Consider the following 24,164-nt stretch of genomic DNA (forward strand, 5'->3'; position numbering starts at 1 on the left):
TAGAATCAATTACTTTGCTAGATGAAATATGTGCCTGCCAACTAATGTTCCCTCTAAGCTGCGTGCTTGCGCAGTTGTGCACTGCTTAAAAATTCTCAGGGCACACAATCTACGGTGCGCATAAAAAAAAAAAGAAAAAGCAATGTTTTGGACCTGTAACTGTTAGGAGACTTGTGCCTTTGTGGTCTTTGTTTTTGGCGGCGCCTCTGGCAGCTGTTGGCGGTGCGTTTGTGATAGGGAGGGGAGGTGTGGTTCCAGTCAGATGGGAGTTTATGTCGACGCCACACGTTGTTGTCTTTCTTTTTGAGAGCTGGCCCACGAGTGTCTTTGAGTTGTCTTCTTCAATGGAATGTGATTTATGTTAATATGACCAGAGTTAGTCGTTTGTGGGTTCAACTTGTCACTCTTGATAAAATGCTAGCTCATGTTGGTTTTATCAGCATGGTATATACTGTAGTGTTCCTTTGTATATGTTAGCTCATTAGTATTTTCGGTTGTGCCTAATTAACCTTTGTATTGAAGGGAATATCATCTGTAGTTCAGTTGACATGGTTGATTTGATTTGCACAGTTTGTGTACATTTGGTAAGATATGTGATTTTTGCATACGGTACTTATGTTTGGTATATTGTCTTTTATTTGCAGTTTTACAAATAGAAATAAGTAAGAACCACACTACTGTCAAAAAAATGAAAGAATATAACCACATTTTTCTGTTAACTGTCTGTCTACCTTGTGTGTCTACCTTGAACAGATACACACAATTGCTTGCTAGTGGCTAGCAAAAAAAAACAAAACAACAACAACAAAGATAAGCCGCACTGGAACACACATTTGCTTTCTAGTGGCTAGCAAAAAAAAACAAAAAACAACCCACAGATAAGCTGCACTGGAAAATATAAGCCGCAGGGCTCAAAACACGAGGAAAAAGTCGTGGCTTATAGCCTGAAAAATACGGTACTCAGAGCCCACCTTCTTCCTTGCTCATTAATGACACAAGGTAAGCTATGTGATTCAGGTCACTTTGGGAGCGACATCAGATTTGCACACGGCCACTCACTGCGTGCATGTCAGAAGTTGCTCACCGTGGTCCAAAGCCTGCTCAGGGAGTTTGTTGGATTGCTCAAGACATTGAAAATTAGAGGGAACATTGCTGTCAACCTGGTTTGATTCAGAATTTGGATGGTCACCACAAGACTAAACCTCTTCTACACATATCTGTCAACCAAAATCAATTTCGGGATCAACAAAATTTTCCACAGTTGCTCTGTACGCTTCTGTTGGACATCCTCTTATGCAATGATTCCCAACTTTTGCCACCTGCGTTTTCCCACTGTCAGAAAGTTGTGATCCAATTATGTAGAGGTTTAGAACAATAAACATGATTTGTTTAATAACTGCCTCTGAAAATACATGTAAGTTGTATAGTGTGTTGTTAAATGCACTCCAAACTAAATTTGATGTACTTCTTAACCCCTTGCTTGACACTCTGCTAAGGGTTGGAAGTGGGGTCTGAGACTACTAAATTTGGACAAATCTGTGGTACTCACATTTGAAGTTCTCAGTCCTGTGATAAGGTTTTGACTAGCTGTCCGGAACCCACCCAAAATGAGCTGAGACCCTCCTTTGAGTTTCACCCTCCAGTTGAGAATCACTGTTTTAGCACAAGATGAAAATAGAAGGGGCTGCAACTACTAAAATGAAATGTTCTTTTCCATTCTAAGACATTTATAGTGGACGATACCCAAAAATCAAATGAGAGATGTCTGGCTGGCCAAGTTCCCATCGTGCGTGTCCCCATAGTAAGATTTAAATGCATTGCTGCTCCCTGGCACAAACGTGTTTCTTGCCGCTCATGATCCACACGCTTGCTCTAACGAGCTCGGCAGAGTTCCCCGTAGGCACACCGTTCATTGCCCAAATAGGCTCAGCCAATTGTTAGTACTTCTTGAGGACCCTGGCACCGATGTGTCGGTGAAACAAGACTTGAGTGTTAAACGTGTATATTTGCAACGCAGACTTGACGCACGACACTGTGACCCGTTTCAGTCCTGGTGTCATGCGGGGCTTTCTCTCTTGAGCTGTTGGCTCAGCTGCAGCTGTATTTGCAGACGGGTAGGAAGGGAATCGACTGATCTCTGCCCTGGGCGCAGACGTTTAAGATACTCGCCCCTCGCCAACCTCATCCGAGCAATGAAAAGAAGGCTTACCACAAAAGATTCTGCAGAGTTAGTCGCATGTTGGTAGTTGGTGTGCAGTTGAAAAATGATTGCAGCCAGGCGTCACTGTTAAAAACAATGTGCCATCCTTCATGAGAAGAACCCTTGTCCCTGCTGTAGGGTTCCAGACTGCCCCTAAATGGGCCATTTTCCTCCTAAAATTTGAGATTTAACAATTAATTGAATAGGCTTTTGTTCAATTAAATGTCCCACACCTAAGCACCAAAAAGAGCTTTTGTGCACTATGGAGGCGAATAGGATTCTCTACCTGTTATACATTAGTGTTGTTTGTATGCTGTAGAGTCCCATTTACGGTCACCTATACTATGGGAGAATAGCGTCTGACTGCGGGGGAAAGCCACTCTGAAGTGGTGCAAAATGCGTGCCTGCACATCAAGTATTAAACCAAGCCAGACTCAGCAGGCTTGTTTTCGCTGTAATGAATTTCAGTGCAACGCAAATGCAGAAAAAAACATTTTGTATTATGCAACAAGGAGATTTTTCCTTGTATGAAGTAAGAAAGAGGCAAAGGCTTCAATGCATGGATTTTTTTTTTTTTCACACTGGGGGTATTTTTTGCACATGCAGGTTTCGTTGTAGAGGAGTTTTACTGTATACCCCACACGCACACACTTTATCATTTAAACATGTACGTTGGCTCGGATGGGAAAATTCTGAATTAGCGCAGAGGGCCAATTTGCGACTGAATTCAAGTGACCATTAAATCATAGGCAGCTCGAGCCGTAAATCTAATCTGGCATCATTGGCATCTGTGATTGGCCAGGCAGCCACCTGGGATAGACTCCAGTACACATGCATTTTTTTTTTTCTTTTTAAATCCCATTCATCTGTGACAAAACATTTGAACAAATATCAGTTGCAGTCACGTTAGTCATTGACAACAAGATGCATGGTATTTCCAGCTATATTGAAAGACATCAAATTGAGACTTATTTACAGAAAAATCCACAGTGAGTGCTCTTGTAAGCAATGAATCTATACTTAAAATAGACAGATTTTTCTACATTTCTACAACAGTTTAAGATTTGCTAATGTTTCACTTTTCTCCACAACAAATGAGGCTGTCATTGTTGTTTTAACTTTTTAGTTCCACTCACATCCTGTTGTGTATTTGTGTATAAATCAGATCACATAAATGGCATGCAAAGATGGAAAGCAGACTTAAAGGGGCACACAAACAGTGATGCAAACCTACATCACTCAGGCAGAAGAGTGCGTCTTGCCCAAAGGCCCTCCGGCAGTGGCTAGGAAGCAGACTAGCATCTCTCCAAGAACTAGTTGCTATTTTTACATTGTTTTCTGCGTAACATGAAACATGACCCTGCGGTTCCAAAGACTGACGCCTCACAGATGAGCTACTGCTGCCCCTTTAGGCTTTGTCATAAAATAAAAACAAATTCAATGGAAGTTTTATTTGCAGAGTAATATCAGTGAGTTGTCACATAAGCTTGAGTTGATTTAAAAAAAAAAAAAAAAAGGTCAGTGCAAGAGAGAGAGAGAGTGCGAGACAAAGAAAATGAAGGCACGGGGGCAGGGGTCCAAGCAAATGGCACAGAAGATGAGAAAGTGTGAGGTGTTGCTAGCTGGCTCGCCATAGGGCGAGCAGATATCCCCTCGTGTGGAGGAAATAATCACCAGGGAAACTTTCTCTCGCCGCTTTGGTGTTGTTTTTCTATTGCCTCCTTGGACCGAAGGCACATCAAGTGAGAAACCACATTTATATTCTTCTCTTCTCCTCTCCTGCAGCTGCATTGCAAGCTCTTTACAACAATGGGCGACGACCGACCTTTTGTGTGCCACGCTCCTGGCTGCGGACAGGTGAGTCTGCTCTCTGGTGCGTTATACATTGTGTGTCTTTTCAAAAATGCGAGCAGCGCAACAGACGCCGCGGTCTCTTCCTGTGGTGAATTTGTCCGGAAGCTCTTATAGTATTGCAACTTTGCCACGGCTGTCCCGAAGAGCCTGCAGACACAGGTCGCAGCCAGGCTGCCAGTGACTCGCATGCTGGTCCTTATATCCCAGCAAGTCCAAATATCTGCTAGAGTTTCAAGGGTTTCCAAAAATGGTGTTAGCCAGCACTTCCAAAAATGTGTGTCGCCTGCTTAATGACGGGTTAGCTCTCCTGGGGTTGGAGGATGAAAGTGTCCATGTGTTTGAAGCATTTGTTAAACGGAAGACCCATCACAGGCAGAGAAGATACCGATACTGAATAAATGACACTTTTTGTTATTTGCTCTCAGGATACAGTGAAAGCCCAGTGATATCTTTACTTTTAACACACTCTTGTGATGTAAACATCATTATACAGTATATTGAGCTTGCTTGATGCCAGCATTTGGTGTGCAGCTGTGGAAATTTGATGAGCGCTATTCCTCACTTGTCAACTATTGGATGAACAGGAAGAATATTTTATATGTGTAAAAGTTGTTGAGCGTCTCTAAGTTTACATCATTCTTGACTGTATGTTTGATCAAGTTCTGAGGTTGTTTCTATTTAAATGTGGGATTTGGTGAATGTGTAAATATCAAAAATCTTTAGGGGGCTAATGCTCGGTCAGCATACTATAGAGCAACCGTATATGTTACTTAGTCTCACGCTTCCTATTTGTTACTAATATTTTTGAAAATGACAGAACAGGAGAATGCTTATATTGTATTTTACATATGTGCAATGATTAATCAAAAACTAATCCATAATTATATTTTTATAATCAATCATTTAGAGACCTGATATTGTCCAAATTCTCAGAATTTTACCCATTTTGATTTAAGGCTGAGACTTATTCAGTCCTCTGGGAATCCAAACTTATTATTAATGTGTTGAATCAATAAGTCATTTACAAACATCTGCTTTTTCTTTGGAAAACAATTATCAATATTTTAACAAAAAAAAAAAGATTTCTGCACTGTCTTGTTTGTTTGTTTGTTTTTTAGTACATTTTGACGCAAATGTTTGTATTACATTGGGAAGTCTTTCTGTCCAGCAAAATTTGCAAACCAATTTTTTATTGAAAAGCAGATGTAGAAATTTCACATTTTTTTTGCTTGTTCAGTCGCTAGTCGTCAGTTCCCCGCCACTCTTCCAGCATTCTTACTCGCCGTGTTTTAAGCTGTAAATTGTAATTGTAATCGATTAGTCACTGTGACAGCCAATCGTCGGTCCATTGCTCACTTCCGTCATCAACTGGGTGGCATTATTGTGCTTCAAATGCTGAACCTCAGCAGTAAGCACAAACGAACTGCCTACCTCTGTTGAAAAGTCTTTGTTTCCAGTAAACATTGCTAGCGTTTTTTGCTAGTGTGAAACTCCTTGAAATTACATTAACCCAGTGCTTCTCAATTATATTTTTCACCCCAGGAAAGAGAAAACCTTTCATGTCACTGCACCAACTATGAAGACTTATCTGTTAAAAAAAAGTATAATTATACCTAAAACTATCATTTTTAACATTAACATAACAAAAAGCAAGAAAAATCAACTTCCAACAGCTCTTAAGTACTTTTTTACAGCAATTTCACAAGTTAGTCTAAAACTTAAAAAAACAAAAAACAAAGTTAAACTAAAAGGAAATAATCACAATCCTTATTTTATTCTAATTACACTTCAGTTGGAAAAAGCCACGAAACCTGACATCGCCTCGCAGCCCCACTATTTGAGAAGGACTGTAATAACCATCTTGTTAAGTAAATTGGGAGTGAAACTCTTATCATATTCTGTGGTCCTATGTTGCAGTCCATCACGGGTGTGTGTACTATAGAAGTGCCAAAATGAACTGATAACTAATGGATTTCTTAAATTTATCAAAAATGATCGAACTAGAGGTGGCTCTGTGACGCAGTGGTTAGCACGTCCGCCTCATAGTTCAGGGACCCGAGTTCAAATCCATCTCGCTCCGGCCTTCCTGTGTGGAATTTGCATGTTCTCCCCAAGCGCGCGTGAGTTTTCTCCATGCACTCCGGCTTCCTCCCACACCCCAAACACATGCATGGGAGATGTATTGAACTTACTAAATTGTCCTTAGATGTGGTTGGGTGTGTGAATGGGTTGTTTGTCTCTGTGTGCCCTGCAATTGGCTGGCAACCAGTTCAGGGTGTCTAAAGTTAGCTGGGATAGGCACCAGCAAGTCTTGCGACCCTTGTGAGGATAAGCAGCTCTAGAAAATGGATGGATTAATGAACGGACGAAGGGATGGCTTTAACTAGAATAGAAACACTGTTCAAATTAAAAAGATCTAAATCCAATTTCAGCCTCCCACTAGTTGATATTCTGATTTCTGTAGCTCTTTATGAAAGCGGCATAGGAATCATTTTGCTTTCATGTTAAATCCATGTAAGACGTGTGTAAACATTTGTTTTTACTTTGGAAAACAATGACTGAACCAGTCGGTTTCAAAATATTTGCTTTATAACTCAGTCCATATTTTTTGTTGTTTAATTGTTTTGCAATCACTTGAACAATACAAAATAAAGACCCAAAAGTTGGTTACTAAACAGTGTTTCCTCTACATCCGTTTTGGATCTTCCGCCTGGCCGCTACAAAATTTTCGCCGCGGCTGCAAGGACTAGTCACTCTTATGGTTTGGACTGCGGCCTAAAGCGCAAATTTGGGCTCGACAAAGCTGTATTTTCTTCTAAGGCTCTTACTTCTGAGTTCACCAGTCGAAGGTTTGCTAAAGATTACACAAAACAGAAAAAAATTCTGTTGCCCTTTATCCCAGAAGTCATTTCCTCAAATGAATTGCACCAGCGAGCTACGCTGCAGCAGAGACTTAATACATAATACAGCAAGGGCGGTCAGTGCATTTTGACGCTTAGGCCTTCAGTGATTGGACCCCTCATGCGCATACATACGTACACGGGCTATCTTTCAGAGCATTTAAACATTAATAAACCCGCATCAGAAATTAAAATTTATCATTATATGTGCCAAAACTCAATAAGTAATAATAACTTCAAATTATTTGTCCACGAAGTTTTATGAAGTCTACCAAGAGCAGGCAAGCTTTAATAAGATTGTAGTCTAAATTACAAATGGCAATTGAATGTAAGTGTCACACCTGGGCATGGCGAGTTGGGAAGAGGAAGGAAGGGGACCCAAAAAATGCAGGAAAACTGACAAATGTAGCTTAAAAAAGGAAGTTTTAACAAAGAAATTTGCAGAACCAAACCAGGAGCAAAACTGGATAAAGTATCACCGGACAGGTGGACCAAATCAAACTAACGAGAACGCAGACAACAAAGGCAGACACGAGTAGAACAGAATCATGAACAAAACCCCATAAATTCACAACAACCAGACCCAACCAAACATGACAATTGAATATGAATGACATAAAATGACAAAAACATTAACTCACCCAAAATGGCTGTCCCCAAATTATTTCAGTGCAAAATCCATTCTTTTTTAACTCAGGAAGACTTTCATGACTTGCTTGTAGAGTTTGTCTTCGGGTTTCATTTCCAATAATAAATCCTTTTGTATTGACATGGACACCAATGCTGAAAGTCCCGCAGGTCCAATTTCCGTTTTCCTCTTCTTCAACCATTGTGGGTGAAAAAAAAAAAAAGAAAAAGCATTGACGAGTCTGGCTTCGATTTACGCTAACGTTAGCTGGTTGATGTATTTTTTTTCTTTTCTCTTTTTAAATAACTTTATTTAACTACTTCCGCCATTAAACATGGTGGATCAATATAGCACCGCCTTCCTGAGTCTACTTCTATGTTAGGTTTCTTGGAAGGAATTTTTATGGGTCTATGGGCTATGGCTGCTCTCTAACAAAAATATGGGCCCGTACACAATATGTCAATACGTCTCTGGGCTCAGGCAGACATGAAGTGTGCCTGGCGACACACGTTAGCTGAATTCTAATTGGCTAAAAACTCTACACTAAAACTGCAGAACTTAGGAGGAGTGTAACCATATGAATATAATATGACACAAAAATAACTGAATATGGAGAATAATTGTATCTATAAAATATATATATTTCGTAAAAATACTTTTAAAATGAAATTGACTTTTATGATAGTTATTATAATGATTATAGTTTATTATATTTATGATAATGTCAGGTTATAATTGGCCTGCAGATATGGCCTTGCTGGCCCTGACGGTCCACCACTGATATACAGTATGTTATAACTTATATGTTAGTCCTTGTGCTACAACAGCAAACAAGCTGCCTCTTGCGGATCCTCTCTATTGTGGTGACAAAAAAAGTACCCTACTAAGAAGCGCTTTTTACTAAAGGCAAATGAAGGGTTGCTAAGCATGCTAAACACTCAAGTAAAATGCAGTTGAGAAATACAGTGTTAAAACAATTGGGCAGATCGGTGGAGGAGTGGTTAGCATGTGCGCGTCACAGTTCATAGGTCCCAGTTAAAAATCGTGGCTCCAGCTGTCCTATATGAAATTTGCATGTTCTCCCCATGCCCATGTGAGCTCTTATGAGCACCATTTCCTCCCACATTCCAAAAACATTGCATGGTAGGTATATTGGCCACTCTAAATTGTCCTGGTTGTGATTGGGCGTGTGAATAGTTGTGTGTCTTTTGTATGCCACTGCAATTGGCTGGCGACCTTTACAAGACTGCAAGCCAGCGAACAAAATGAGGATAAGTCGCTTTAGACGATGGATGGATGGATGGATGGATGGATGGATGGATGGATGGATATTTTGGAAATAGCTTAATTTTCTGAAGTTTCAGTAACAGTCACCTCTCCCACAAGAAACATTTTGTAACATGTGTATTTTTGGCTGTTGTTACTAATCAACCTATATCAGTCAACACAGCATTCTAGTCGACAGAAACAGTTCAATATTGGAGTTGCCCACAGCGGGACAATAACGTAGTTTTTCCAAAGTACTCATAATGTCCCTATTCACGGAAACATGGCTCAACTCTTCCATCCCGGACACCGACGCTGGGCTAACCGACTAGGACACTGGTCAGAGCAGAGGAGAGGGGCTGAGCGTGTATGTGAACAATAACTGGTGTACACAGAGCCATGTTATAAACAGCCACTGCTCACGTGATCTGGAGTCCCTGTCAGTTCTGTGCAGGCCATTTTACCTGCGAAGTGAACTAAATGTTGTCATCTTGGCAGCTTTCTACATCGCCCATGATGCTAATGTTAGCTTAGGACTGGTCCACCTTCACCGTATCATCTCTATGCAGCAGAAAAATCACTTTGATGGCGTCCACGTGATTGCAGGCGACTTTTCATGTCTATGTGTATTGTAACCAAAAGCAAACCTACAGGACAGTGCTCCTCCCTCACCTGGGATGCTCAGACCACCTCTCCCTGCTCCTCCTTCCTTTCCATACCTCTCAGTAGGAAAGCCAAACCCTGCATTGAAACCATCCCCACATATCCTGAAGGAGCATCCCATAACTTCAAGACTCATGCATTGAATGCTCCCTGTTTGAAAATCTTGATCTTCAGGAATATGCAGAAACAATTCTTTTCTATGTCAACATAGGGCTGCACGATATGTCCATAATAATAATCACGATTATTTTGGTCAATATGGAAATTTTTGTCAAACTTCAAAAATATATAAAACACAGAGTAGTTACTTTTGCTATTACAGTCTCACATTTTTACAATTTTGTACATTTTCCCCCAAAAATGTATACTGTAATTGCATGGATAGGGCTGATGCCACTGGACATTTTGAGGGGTTGACAGTAAAAATATATTTATATTTGACGATGTGATGACCCTTTCAAGTTCAGCCAAAGTTGGGTAATAAATACTAAGGCCAAGCTCGTGAAAAATCTTCGGACTACCAGGGGTTAAACACAGATGGTCCTTTTACACTTGACCACTTGCACTGCTGTACTTTACATTTTCACCTGCATTGACTGGATAAATACAGTAAGGTTGCCCTCTTTAGGTACTGGTTGTGTATTTATTATTTTCTTTTTTCTTTTTAAATTGTGTAATACTGGTTGTGTATTATTTTCTTTTTTCTTTTTACATTGTGTAACAGTATGACAAAAAACTCAAGGTCTTAAGTAAATTTCTGTATTTCCTGATACAGCGCACTCCTGTTTAGTATGTGGAAACCAGAAATATGCTTCTCAACTTTTGCCTTTGTTTCACTATTACATCTAGAAAATTGATTATGAAAGTTGATTGTTTTTATTGCATTGAAGTCATTTGTAAAAAAAAAAAAAAAAAAATCAAACTCAAAATTGCTTTCGCAATTGTAAGAATCAAACATCATGACATGTCCAGGTGTGTCCAATGTGTGATGCAATGCGCCCCACTGCTGTTTTACAAAGCAACAGTAGTCAACCAGGAAAGTCTGAATCACTGCTGTCATTGACAGAGGATGTTTTGACTTCTGGCTCTTCTGTTTTTCTTTCACCAACTACTCAACTAGTGACACCAGCAGCAGCAGCAAAAACAACTCTCTATTACTCCTCAGTATTTTCTATGGGAGCTTTGATAATCCTAGCTGGAAGTATCTCCAGCGTGATAATAAACGCACGACAGTTCCCTCAGCAAGACTCTGCAAACAAATGAGAAGTGGAGTTATATGGGTGATGTGGTTCAGCAGGGCTAAGAATAGGCACCCCCCAACACTTTACTTTGTTTCCACTAAACTCTCTCACAACAGTATTTACAACTGCAAAGCGGCACCCTTAAAAATAGGACACAGCCAACAGCAATGAGCCTGGTGCTGTTGCCAAGATCGTTCTCCCTACACCACTGTCATACTCTGATGGCCAGTTCTCCACAGAATAAGCAGTGTTGGGCCATTACTTCAAAACTAATGGATTATTTAGTAGACGTTTCGAAAATAGATAGTTTTGGTGGGAGTTCTTGATGCAAAAAACAACATTTTCAGGTTGTATTGCATTGTGTTAGTCATTTCTACCAAGTAAAATTTGTGTGTGTGTAATGGATTACACTACTGGGACACACAATTATATTTGCAGAGGGTAGTAAATAGCATTAAATGCATTTTTCAACATGTCATGTAGTTTAGTAGAAAAATCTTTTTTTTTCTGGACAACGGCAGAAAATGCAAAAAAAGAAACAATGATGTTACAGCAGTGGTGTGCCGTCAGGGCCAGCAAGGCCTTCTCTGCTGGCCTAACATAATCTGACATCATCATAATGGGTGGAGAGTCTTTCACTGACGGCTCACAATGTGGGAAATCTGACATACGCGCATACGTTTAACCTAACGCTCAACAAATATATAATGTACGGATATGAACACAAGATAATATAAAAAGTTTAGAAAAGATGAAATCTATTCTGTTTTGCTTTAGTTTTTACAATGTTTCCGATGCGGTGGTGCGTCTTATACACGGTAACATAGAAAATACCAGAGTTTGACCCAAAATTAAGGGTGTGTCTTATACACATGTGTGTCTATTATTTGGGGAATTGCGGTTCTTAGTTACACTGTTAAAAAAACTACTTTTCTCTTATACTAAGGATTGACTTTTGCCATTTAGGGTTAATAAATTGATTTTGTGTCCCTATGTATTACTTTTAAATTCTACTAGTGAGGAAAAAAGCAAAAAACATTTTGGATAAATAATATTTATTTTAAAGCAGAACATAATTACCAATTCAAGTAGTTTTCTTAGCACGGGGCCTTTTTCCCAACTTTTCTCATCTGATTCTTCCACAGTAAAAACGAATTGCTTGACGTATGAGAAGAGTGAAATATACAAAATTATTTGCGTATTCATTGGATAGATTAATAGTCTACAGAATTCTGTTAGACAAACAGTATTCATAGTGTATATTTTTATTTTAAAACACATTGATCATTGATAGTAATGTTCACCATCATTCATAAAAATATATCATGAATCCTGCTACAAGCTTAATAATTTTAACACATGTTGAAAGTACAACAGTTTGTTGTCTATTTTTAACACATACCTTAAATCAATCAAGTTTTATGCGTATACAGTATAAAAGTAATGCTTGCTGGTGTGGCTACAATCAGGTGATGAGTGGAACAGCAAATTAATCGTTTGTGGTAGCACTACACCACAAGCGCAGTGCACATATGTTGACTAACAAATCCAAGCAACAGTGTGTATAGCCCTGAGTATGAATTATGTTTGCTTGGTCTTATTTTATTTTCCTCTCTGGTCCTTAAGAGATTTACCAATGAGGACCATTTGGCCGTACACAAACACAAGCATGAGATGACACTAAAGTTTGCACCCAGGACGGATTCTGTCATTATTGCAGGTACCATTTAGTACGCTATTCATCAATGTTAAAATCGTTCCCTATTTTGACAAACTTTATACAAATAACTAAAAAGATGCTTAGTTTTGCTTTGGATATTTGTCTCTTTCCAGACCAGACGCCCACTCCCACTCGCTTCCTCAAGAACTGTGAGGAAGTTGGTCTATTCAACGATCTTGCCAACTCCTTCGAACAAGATGACGATGACAGCAAACGAGTGAAGAACTCTGTAAAATGTTTTTTCAATTTCTTTAGTATGTGTGTGCAGTCAAACATTTGGAAACACCTTCGAATGCAGTGGGTTTATTGCATGTATTTGAGGTAGATCCGTGTATTACCGCATTTCTCAGAGTACAAGTCGAGGTTTTTTCCCCCCTCATTTTCAACCCCTATATTGGGGGGGTCGACTATCGACAGCATAACTCGAACAGACCAATTTTTTCCCGCATCTCTGAATAACATTGATTCAAACGCAAAATAAGTAATATGTCATTTACAAGGCTTAAAATTATGATATATACCTTTAATTTGGTGTAGCATGCATCCATTTTAGAGCATTTGCGCTAAACCTCATAAAAATGTAACTATTTCAAGGCCGCCTCATCGCCTTTTTGTTCATCGCCTTTTTGTTGTCAACAACGAGGCTGCGTGGATACTTTTTTCCGTTAGACTTTAGACGCATTATGAAAAGGACTTCTTATAACTGCAACAGTATGTTATTGGATATACGATGAAGTCAGGGAAGACTTATAATGGCATTTTTGTAAAATTCACCCAAATTGAATTAAAAAAAAAAAGGGGGGGGGGTCGACTTATAAGGGAGGTCGACTGGTACTTGGAGAAATACGGTATATATGCTTGTAACATATATGGGTAACATGTTCCATAAAGTTAGCCCCTGTGACCGTGTGAATGTGAGGCTTTGTAAAGCGTTTTGGCCATCATATGGTGTAGATTACACATCCAGAAAGTATTCATATTTAAGCAGCCTGTTAATCTTGCACACCTCTCAAGCTTGAAAACACAATTTCTGTGTCTTTGTTGGAATTGTTCAGATGAAGGCTACAAATACAGTTTGATAGACAGAGTTGAGTTGAGTTGAATATGAGCAGTGAGACACATTCAATGTGTATCTACTTTTTCGTGCCTTCCTAGCTCCCTGCTCCCTCTTCAGTAGCTGTGGACATGAGCCTGCAGACGCCATCAGATGTGAAAGTGAAAGAGGAGGCACCAGTGGAGGTTGAGTCCTCGCCACCAGACAGCCCAGACTCCATTTCTGCAACACCAGAGGACAGAAGAGAGCCCTTGGCCAAGGTGAAGGTAAGACAGAGGTTGTCTCGTTGCAAACATGGAGCGCATGTTAAATGACATTACCCTGATATTGTCACAGGACATTCCGCCCAGGAGTTCAGCCCCAACACCTACCATTGTGCGTCCAGGTTCCCTTCCATTGCACTTGGGCTTTGATGCTCTTCAGCCTACCATGCCATCACCCACATCCGTTATCACACAGGCACCACCTTCTAATCGCACTTTGGGGTGAGTCTCTGCACCTCTTTGGTGACTTCTTCTGCATCTTTGAGTTTTTCTGTTGTTGTTTTTAACCCCTGAAGGAACGTTTGACCCAGCTGGGGCTTTTAGGTGTTTTTGATGTGTGACATCAAAGGAAAAGCATTAGCGATGGGACACGTAAGATCAAGCGCCACACAAGTTCTCATCCCGGCATGCAACAAGATTAATTTCCATCTCACTTTTTTGGAGGTTAATTTTACTGAGCCAGAAGTGCAATGGAGGTCATCGAGGTTGATGGATAAGCATGAGTGCTGCACTCTTGTACAGTAGGTGGTGGTATGCACCTAAACGTTGTTTGCAATCCGCCATTAATTGAAAAGGAGAAGGGAGAAAGGCACGACGCTCTGATTACTTTTAAATCGTCTGTGTGGCAACATTTTGGTTTTTCAATTGAGGAAAATGCTTGTGCATCGCCGCTGGACCCATCAAGAATGAGAGCTACCAAACTAACAAGGGATTTTGGTATGTACATCACGCTTGATATAAGGCCATTTTTGAAAGGCTGTGGTTTCGGTGGCTAATTCACCCCCTTGAGCTGTGGTATGAGATACCGTCACAACATCACTTTAGTTACACAGTAGTTCCAACTAGGCATGGGCTGATAAGCGTAATGGCAATACATCACGATTTTGAAAGTCGCGGTTATTTAAAACTATCCAAATTTGGCAAAACCATTTAAAAAAAAAAAAACTTTCCCACGTCGTGTGTCGAGCAATTGCAGTCTGCAGCGGGAGCCTCCTCTTGATGTGACCCATACTCTTCGGCCGCCACCGTAAATGACGCCCACTCCTTGGTTTCAGTACAGCTGTAGTAAATGCTAAGTAACATGGCTAATATGTTTATGCTACTTTCATTGAGCATTTTATGCAACATCAGATACCAGTGCGCATGTCTTTTCTTTGGCAGGTTGTATAGTGACTGACCAAAGAGCACATTTCGAGTCATTTCATGCCTAAAATACCTAGTTATTTGATTGGCTAGCAAACCTCCCTTTCATGGTAATACTGTATTGCGCTCGCAAACAAGCATTTTAATAAAGGAAGCCTTTTGTTGCTGTTAATGTCGTAACTGGACGCTAGCTAGCATTAGCATGCAAAGGTTACTGTGTGTTAACGCAATGCCCTGTTTTGGTACAACATATTGTAGCCTTTGCTATGGATTGTGGAGGCACGATTTTTGATTGCCTGTGCTTGACATTAAACTACAGACGGTACCTCATGGTATGGTATGGAAGTTGTAACAAGCACAGTGGTGTATTTATGAACTGGGAAGTCAGAGCACTCAAATGAACTGAATACAAATATATTTGCCACAAGCACTCAAGGATACAGAAGACAGCCTATTTCGTTTAAATTTCACAAATTATAGTGCATAACAATTTACGGAGGTGGACATTAGTGGTATGCAGGTACAAGCTGCTCATGAAAATTGTGATCCGACCTTACATACTGCATCTGTATAAAATCTTAATACAGTGGGCCCCCGGTTTAAGTCATTAATCCGTTCCATGGTTGGGATCGATCGTACAATGCTTTGAATGTGCAGATTTTTTGGTGGCCCTTACTTTCATTAACATGATAAGACAAATAACTGTGATTATTAAATGCATGTACAATGGACCCCCACCATAAGAAATTAATCAGTTCCAGGGTTAGGATCGTAAGGCAAATTCGTTGTATGGCGGGCAAGCCAAACCTATGTTAGATAGCTAACATAGATATGCGTAGATAGCTAGATATGCGTTTAGAACCACAGGTAAAAACATAAAAATTGTATATACATATTAAAAATTGGTATCAAAATAGTATAATAAGTGCTACTTGTATATAATGTATATGTATATAATATGTAAATAATATACAATTATTTATACATTTATATTATTTACATTTATAATATACAATTGTATATTGTTTGTGTACAACAGCAAAAGTAATTGGAATAGGAATCATTATAATGTCAAAATTTGAATATTAGGATTTATATTAGGACAAAAATTTCGATTGCGTCTCGTTCGCGAGTTGCCGTTCAAAGGATTAATGCAAAAATCAGTGTAAATGCATGATAAAACATAGCGTTTTCCCATTTTGAATGGCAGTAAATGAGCTCGCCATGGACTAAATTTGATTCTTATAGGGTGTACCAATTGTACCTCCCATTTGCAAGCATTTAGAAGGGACAGCTGTGTGGCATGTTGAAAGTTTTTTGTTTTGACAATCTATGCTATGATTTAGGCTTCTAGTGTTTTTTGTTTGCTTTTCCTTTGATATCACACATCAAAAACATCAAGAGATTGTTTTGTTCACAGTTTGATCAGCAAAATTACTTTACAACCAATCAGCAATATTGCGTAAAATTTAGTCTACCGATCAGGTCCAACCAATTAGATCTTTGTAAAGTCTAATTCTTATGTTGCTGATGTTCCTGTGTAGCATTTTGTTCTGAAGTTGTCACCCATGCAATTGGTCCTTGAAAAAACACTTGAAATTTCTGTCTAGTTCACCAACCAGCCACTACCCCATGATGATGCTCCCTTCGGGCCAGGCTGTGCCTGTCCTCCCGGGGCCTGTTCAGATGCCATCTGTCATTAATGTAAGGCCTGCAATTTAAAAAACAAAACAAAACAAAGCTTTTTGGACAAATAATTTCAGTTATTTCAGCATGTGGTGTATTGTATGTGTTCTCAAGCTGGCCAGACCCATGTGCATGGTACCAAACATTCCTGGAATCCCTGGTCCTCCTCTGGGAAGCAGCAGCAGTGGTTCAAACTCCCCTTCTGGCTACAGCATTCACTCCGAGGCCAAGATGGTTAGTGCTTGATTAGCTTTCTATTTCTAACTATCAATTCATCATTTTTGTCTCATCTTCACCCTTCAGCCACCCATTGGCTCAGTGTCTTAGTCATACGACTTACTGTTTTTGCAATGAATTATTGAGGGTTAAGTTTACTAAATTAATATCCGTAATAGACAGAAAATTGTATGGAAATTTAATGGTAAATGGACTCATATGTGTCTTGCTCAAAGACACTATGACATCTCAACGGTTGGGGGATTGAACCCACAACCTCTCGGTCGGGAGACCAGGAAGGACTCTCCCACTGTGCCCGAAAAATACCAAATGCCATCTCACGTTTTAAGTCAGGGGTTCTCGAACTTTTGAGTCAGGGACCCCTTTTTGGAAAGCAAATTTTCCAAGGACCAATTGCAAATGTTTGCAGAAACAAAACAAACAAAAAAATCACCCAACAGATTCAATTTGACAAGAAGTATATTTGTTGTTTTTCAGCCACACTGAAGGTTTGACATAATAAAAATTGCATGCTTCCATATCACAAATTGGGTCAATATTCCTCAGACAGGTTGCTGCCAAATATTTAGTGACTAATTAATCAAGCTCTTTGATGATGACAATGACGTTTTTGACAAATTTCAAAGTTATTACATTTTTTAAAATATATTAAACTGGTTGACTTAATTGCTTTATTGAAAAGTCATTATATACACAATTTAATATAAAATGAAAATAACACATTTTTATGACTGACCTAAATTATTTGACGGACCCCCTGCAGTCAGGCCACGGACCCCATCTTGAAAAGCACTGCTTTAAGTGACCAAAATGATCACGTTATCTGTATTAGGGCACTTAAAATGTATTTGACTCACAGTCATTCCGGGCCTTTGACAGAAACTATAATGTGGTTCACGATGAAAATGAGTATTGACACCATTGACTTGATACATATTACTCAACACTAGCCTGCAATAAGCAATCATTTCCACTAGACAGCATACATACCAAAACAGCATGTGTGATCAATCTGTGCCATCTCAACTCGACTCCAATTAGCAACAATGTTCACTCAAGTGCATATTTGTCCTTCAAATAGTTATTAACCTCTGCAGTCCATCCACTTTATTTTTTACAATTTTAATTCCTTGAAAAAACATTTTAAGTGACAGTGACAAAAAAACACACACACAAAAAAAAAACTAATTTCACCATGTCATCTGTCTTACACACTACAAGTAAAAAGCAAGGTTCTGCTGGGGTTAATTGACTAGATAATGCCTTTTACCTTTTTGAATTAAAAAACGTATCTCTTGCATTTCCCTTTAAACATTGCTTTTTACTTCAGTGCACTCCTACAAGACATTTAATTGCCTCCCGGTCCAGCCATCGACCAGGAGTAGATACAACTTTTGGCGGGAGTAAATTACAACTCTTGTGTAAACTGTGATTGTTATCATGTTTGGCCTGCTTCAGGCTTCACTTCTAATTAGACTAGCGGGTCCCGCTCATATAACTACGGCTCTCCGTGAAACTACAGCCAAAGGGATGGGAAGGGATAACTGTTAAGTTACTGTATAAGAGCTAATTAGTTAAGATTAAAGTAAATATGTGTACTGCAGTAATATTTGTCTTAAATATGTAAAGTATAAATAATTCACACATTTAAAAAATCCAAGTACAGTGGGTCCCCGTGTTACGAGATTAATCCATTCCGCGGTTGGGCTCGTAAGGCGGATTCACCATATGGCGGGCAATCCAAACCTATGTTAAATAGTTAATGCGTTTAGAACCCCAGGAAAAAACATCAAAATTGTACATCCATATCAAAAATTGGTACCAAAATAGTACAGTAAGTGCTACGTATATATAACATACATGTATAGAATCAGAAAACATCATAAATAAAAAATATAGAAAGGGTTTATTTACCTTTTGAGTGGTGCTACTTTTCAGTATTGTTATTTCTTTGTCGGTGTATTCCATTGGAGTTGTATCGTTAGTTGTTGTTAATTGTATTGTTATCACAGTATGTACAGTTGCTTAATTGTCCCTTTTCTTTCGTTTTAACTGTGACACATGGCTAAATGAGTCCCACTATAGCCTTGGTAAACAGTCTAATCTTTTGACATGTCATCTGTATTTTTGTCAGTTATTGCTAAAAACACACTACCCCAAAGAATACAACAAGTTACTAGCAGCAGAACCAAGCCAGATTTGTGTAATGGTATCACAAGAAATCTTGTCAGTTCAGTAATGCTGTGCTGAATGCTGTGCTCAGTGAAGTGGCTTCAAGCCCATTGGAAGTCAAGTAACAATTGGTTGTGTCAAAAGCAGCTGTAGCTCTATCTTTACCACCAAGCATTTGCTAAGTCTGGACCCGTTGCAAGTTGCTGTTGCATTGTCTCTGCTTTCGACATCTAAGTACATGATTTTCTTTTTCTTTTGGCGAATTCTGTGTACCTCTGAATTATTTAAATATCATTTTTCAGACTATAAGCCACAATTTTTTTCTCATTATTTGAGCCCTGCGGCTGGTCCATTGTGACTTGTCTGCAAGCTTTTTTTATTTTTTTATTAGCTACGAGGAGACAAAACGATGGTAAAGCAAATGTATGTATATATCTGTTCAAGGTGTTAATTTATGGAACAACTTTGAAATAGAACTGAAAGGAAGTGCGCAATAAGAAATTTAAAAATATTGTATTTAAACTAAAATTATGTATAAATTGAATAAGCTCTTGTCTAAAAGTTTATGTGTAAATTTGATATACCGGAAGATATAATTGTATGTTAGGGCTGCACAATTTAATCCAATTTTAATCCTGATCACGATATTGGTTGCTACAATAAAGATGATCCTTGGCGATATTCACATTTAAAAAGCCGGCTATGAACATGTCAAATCAAGCACTTTCAGTCATCCTACCACCAAGGGGCAAACGTAAAGTTAAGACTTCATTAAGCTTAAGAAATAGCAAGCGAGCAAATCCTGTAAGCGCGGCAGCTTGGTTTATGCTTGACGCGTTCTGCGAGTTCTGTGTGGCTCCGCGTGTCAAAATGACGTCATTTAGAGAATCACGCCCCTTTGCACGGTGTCCACGCTGGCCAGATTTTCCGCGACGCATACTTTCCAGAACTTCTTTCCCGTGCGGAAGCACCGGCAGAAATCATGGCCGATGAACTATTGCTTATGGAAGGTTAATGGTACGGTAAATACCGTAAACAACTCCTAGCGAGCACACACACACAGATGTGTGGAGTGGAGAATTTCGATCGTTTTAATATACTAGTGTTGTTTGTACAGTATGATGCAGGCTCCATTTACTGCCACCAGTATGGGAGAATATAGTCTGATTGCGGGGGAAAGCCGCACAGAGTATAAAGTGCTGCAAAACGCTTGCCGGCGAGGTTCCGCGCATTGTCTTTAACACGTCAAGAGTGGGACTCAATGACAATGCTGATTTTGGTTTCGGGGGCGCGTTCCCGAGATTTTAGGTTTCAATTCCACCTTAAAGGCCTGCAGATGACAATGTTTCGCACATGCTTGCATAACAAAAGCCTCTTCTTTTCTCATTCCCTAATATACTGTCATTTTTAAAAAATGGATTGGCAAAAAATTTGAATAAATTTAGTTTAAAATGACCAAAATTTACTTTTTGACTGCTAAGTCCATACTCACTCCGAGCGATTCTGGTACTTTTAGCATCCTCCCATCAACACTAGAGCAAAATGGTGTTGAGTTTCTCACCTTATTCATAATATATACCTTGCTAGCTGTCAAATGAGACCCATTTTGGGAAATTCGATTTGCAAAAATTGGAATAAATTGGGTTTGGAATGACCAAAAATAACATTTTGACTGCTAAGTCCATACTCACTTGGCGTGATTCTGGTACTTGTGTTCTGTTTTTTGTTTTTCTTTTTTTTCTTGCAAAAAAACTTCAAAGATGTTGTGGGTGTTGTTATAGTTTGTGATTGGTTCTAAATAGGCTTCATTTTTTTCATTGGTCTGCAGTTAGCAAGTAAGTTAGCTGTGTTGCCCTATGTCCCAAAATTTTGCCATTATTATTATTATTATACAGTGGGCCCCTGTGTTACGAGATTAATCCGTTCCCTGGTTGGGCTCGTAAGCCGAATTGGCCTAAGACGGGAAATCCAAACCTATGTTAAATAGCTAATGCGTTTAGGACCCCAGCTAAAAACATCAAAATTGTACATACATATTAAAAATTGGCACCAAAATAGTATAGTAAGTGCCACGTATCTATAATATACATGTATATAATCAGAAAACATCTCAAATAAAAAATATAGAAAGGCTTTATTTACCTTTGAGTGCCGCTTGTTATGCCCATACTCCCTAATAAGGGTTATCTCCAGCATCCTTTCCATATAAATCATCTTCTTCCTTCTCTCTTTAACAGCACTAGAAATCTTGGGACCCATTGCTAACCCATTCAAGTTTGAATTAAGCAGTAAAATGCACTATAATTAGGGTTTTGTAACCACTCACAATCGAACAAAGCTTTACTGTTCTGCCATTTTGAAACAAGTGAGGCCGACCAACAACAGACCAGCATCTCCGTTGCAGGAACGGCAACTGAAAATAAGTGCAATTACCCCAAAACGTTTGCAGATGGAGACGAAACAACACAAATACAGCCAAGACCCTAGGGTCATGAGTTGTTTTGGGCGCAAATCCGGGAAAATGTCATAAAGAAGGGATGAAAAAAGGCAGTATTCCAGGTCGCAACATGGCAATAAAGTCAAGGATGCTGAAACACGGGGGTCCACTGTACTTTATTTTTATTAGTTTTCAGTATTGACCAAACATGATGAATAATCGTAATTTCAATATTGACCAAAATTATTGTGATTGCTATTTTGGACATAATCGTGCAGCCTTAATATATGTATGATTGGATATATCAGGTGTCCCCAAACATTTTTAATCCGAGGGCCACATTATGCTCCTCTTCTGTGATGGGGTTTGTAGCAAAAAGTGTGACGATCATAGAGATGTCTGAACGTGAACGTTTGTTTTCCATCACCCCACACGTAACCAAATACTAATACCCCTTTGTGCAATGTATGGTTGAAAAATTAAAATAAATAACAATACTAATGCCGCACTTACCCAAATATTATTTCCCCTTTCTGGCGCATCAGAAAAAACAATAGTATTGTTCCGGGGGCCAGGCAAAATGTAGAAGTGGGCCGGGTTTGTGGACCACTATATATGAATTAATGTGCAACGTGTTGATATGTTAACTAAAGGGAGACAGATGAATGTTATGGAAGTATTAATTTTGAGTTTGAACTGTTTATCGCTGCAGTATTCTGTCACTGTTATGTTGAAAATACAGTGGGCCCCCGTGTTACGAACTTAATCTGTTCGTAAATCGAACTGCTCGTATGACGGGCAATCCAAACCTATGTTAATTAGCGAATGCGTGCAACGCGTGCAAAAACCTTAGGTAAAAACATCACAACTTTATACACATATTTAAAATGAGTAACATAATCTACTGTACAGTTAAATTAAATAACATAAATATACAAAGGAAAAATGACATTTACCTTTGGGGCGACATGACTTGAGCTGGGTGGAGGCGGAGGGGAGCAGAGACCAAACCGCAGAATTTATTTATTCATTTTCTTGAACAAGAAGTTTTCTCAAACTAGAACATATCGCCGGCGATTTCCTTCTCTTTAATCCATAATAGAAGAAGCCTCTCCATTTTGTTGTCGAGCGAGGTCCGTCCCCCGGCAAGGAAAGTCTTGCCCTTAGAAGATTGCCGAGCGGTTACAGCCATACTCACGAGCAAGGTTAACTATGCGTGCGCCTCCTTCGTATTTTTTTATTATCTCCTGCTTGGTCTCTATTGTCATCATCCTCTTACTTCTTCCTTTACCGCCACTTGCATTTTTAGAAGCCATGTCTAAAACGAAAATAAATGTTCGAACACATTGACCGGCATGTCGGATTGTTCGTAAGATGAAAGGTTTGTGCGTAAGTGGCGGACAAAAAACTCCACGGTCCACGCTCGTAAGTCGAAATGTTCGTAAAAGAGGGAGTTCGTAAACCGGGGGCCGACTGTATTAATCTATTTCCTTTTAAGATGTTGATGCCAAACATGCAGGCATGTTCAGTCTGTTGAAGATAGGATGTTGCTCTAAGCTGGCAATTAAAAAAATAGTATTGAATAAAACATTTAAAAATTAAAAAAAAAAAAAAAAAAAACTTCTATACACCACCCTTGTGCATAAATATTTGATTTTATGACCTTCAGCGTGTAGTCCAGTGCTTCTTATCCACAACAAAAAAAACATTTTTTTGTCTCAATGTTTGCTGCTGTGGCTTATATCATATAAATATGATCAATAAACTTGTGTGTATGCACTCAATATAAGTCACCATCCACCAATAAAAATGAATCATTCCAATCAGTGCAGTGTGAAAAAGGAATAATGGCGACAGTCGAATTGATCGTAAATCTTTTGCTATCAAAGCCTCCTTTCTGATTGATGTATTTTCCCATATAGCGTCTGAAGGCTGCGCTATCCCAACAGAGTCCATCAGGACACAGCATAGGCATGATGGCCATGGGCAACAGTCCTATGGTACCTCAGAGAGCGGAACAGAGCCAGCTGCTAGTCCAGCAACCAGATGCTCCTTCACCTGCGCAGCCACAGGTACAAAGTGTCATCTGTCAATCATTCTATATACAGAAAAAAAACATACACACTACATTTTACAGTCATTGTATAGTCATCGAAAATAAGATAGGAAAAAACTATAAACAGTTTGGTTCTTTTCCAAATAGCATAGCTTTGGGGTTTTTTTCTTCTCTTAATGCCAATGCAAATAGCATTAATTTGTGGCAAAACATGGAAGTGCTCTTGTCAGCTGGAGTGCCAAAATGAGGCAACCATTTTATGTTCACACAATAACAAACCAAGAAAAAAATAAAATAAATTGTGTCAATTGTTGCAGGTCTGAAGAGCAATATATGTAAATCATGCATCTCATTAACTCAAGTGTTGAGGTTGTCCATTTCTTTTCTGTTGTGTAGAGGTGGGAAAATTAGTCTCACGCCTCGATTACAATTATGGATTATCTCTGATTCGATTCAGAATCAATTTTCAATTCAAAACGTTTCAATTAGATATATTCTGCCTCGATCTATCAATGTGCAAAGAATCATCATACTACTTCAGTCTGAAGAAAGTCTTTTTTTTTTTTTTTTTTTTTTTTACTTTGTTTTAATTTGAAAGGAACATGCCTTTTTCCCACAAAAATAACATGTTGACAACTGCTACT

General features: G+C 39.1%; 1 protein-coding gene across 5 annotated transcripts in view; it reads left to right on the forward strand.

The window, feature by feature from the left end:
* Nucleotides 1–24,164, forward strand: part of atf7a (activating transcription factor 7a) — a 47,380-nt gene that overhangs the window by 10,175 nt on the left and 13,041 nt on the right. For 3 of the 5 annotated variants that reach the window (XM_088407595.1, XM_088407596.1, XM_088407600.1), the window contains exons 2-9: nucleotides 3,986–4,057; nucleotides 12,379–12,472; nucleotides 12,586–12,701; nucleotides 13,628–13,792; nucleotides 13,863–14,011; nucleotides 16,543–16,636; nucleotides 16,733–16,852; nucleotides 23,387–23,536. In XM_088407595.1, the coding sequence (XP_088263721.1) occupies nucleotides 3,986–4,057; nucleotides 12,379–12,472; nucleotides 12,586–12,701; nucleotides 13,628–13,792; nucleotides 13,863–14,011; nucleotides 16,543–16,636; nucleotides 16,733–16,852; nucleotides 23,387–23,536 (960 nt within the window). The remainder of the gene's footprint in view (nucleotides 1–3,985; nucleotides 4,058–12,378; nucleotides 12,473–12,585; nucleotides 12,702–13,627; nucleotides 13,793–13,862; nucleotides 14,012–16,542; nucleotides 16,637–16,732; nucleotides 16,853–23,386; nucleotides 23,537–24,164) is intronic. The other 2 variants (XM_088407599.1, XM_088407598.1) reach the window with 2 other exon arrangements.

This window comes from Hippichthys cyanospilos, chromosome 2 (assembly GCF_059441005.1).
Source record: "Hippichthys cyanospilos isolate Australia breed blue-spotted pipefish chromosome 2, RoL_Hcya_1.0, whole genome shotgun sequence".
NCBI lineage: Eukaryota > Metazoa > Chordata > Actinopteri > Syngnathiformes > Syngnathidae > Hippichthys > Hippichthys cyanospilos.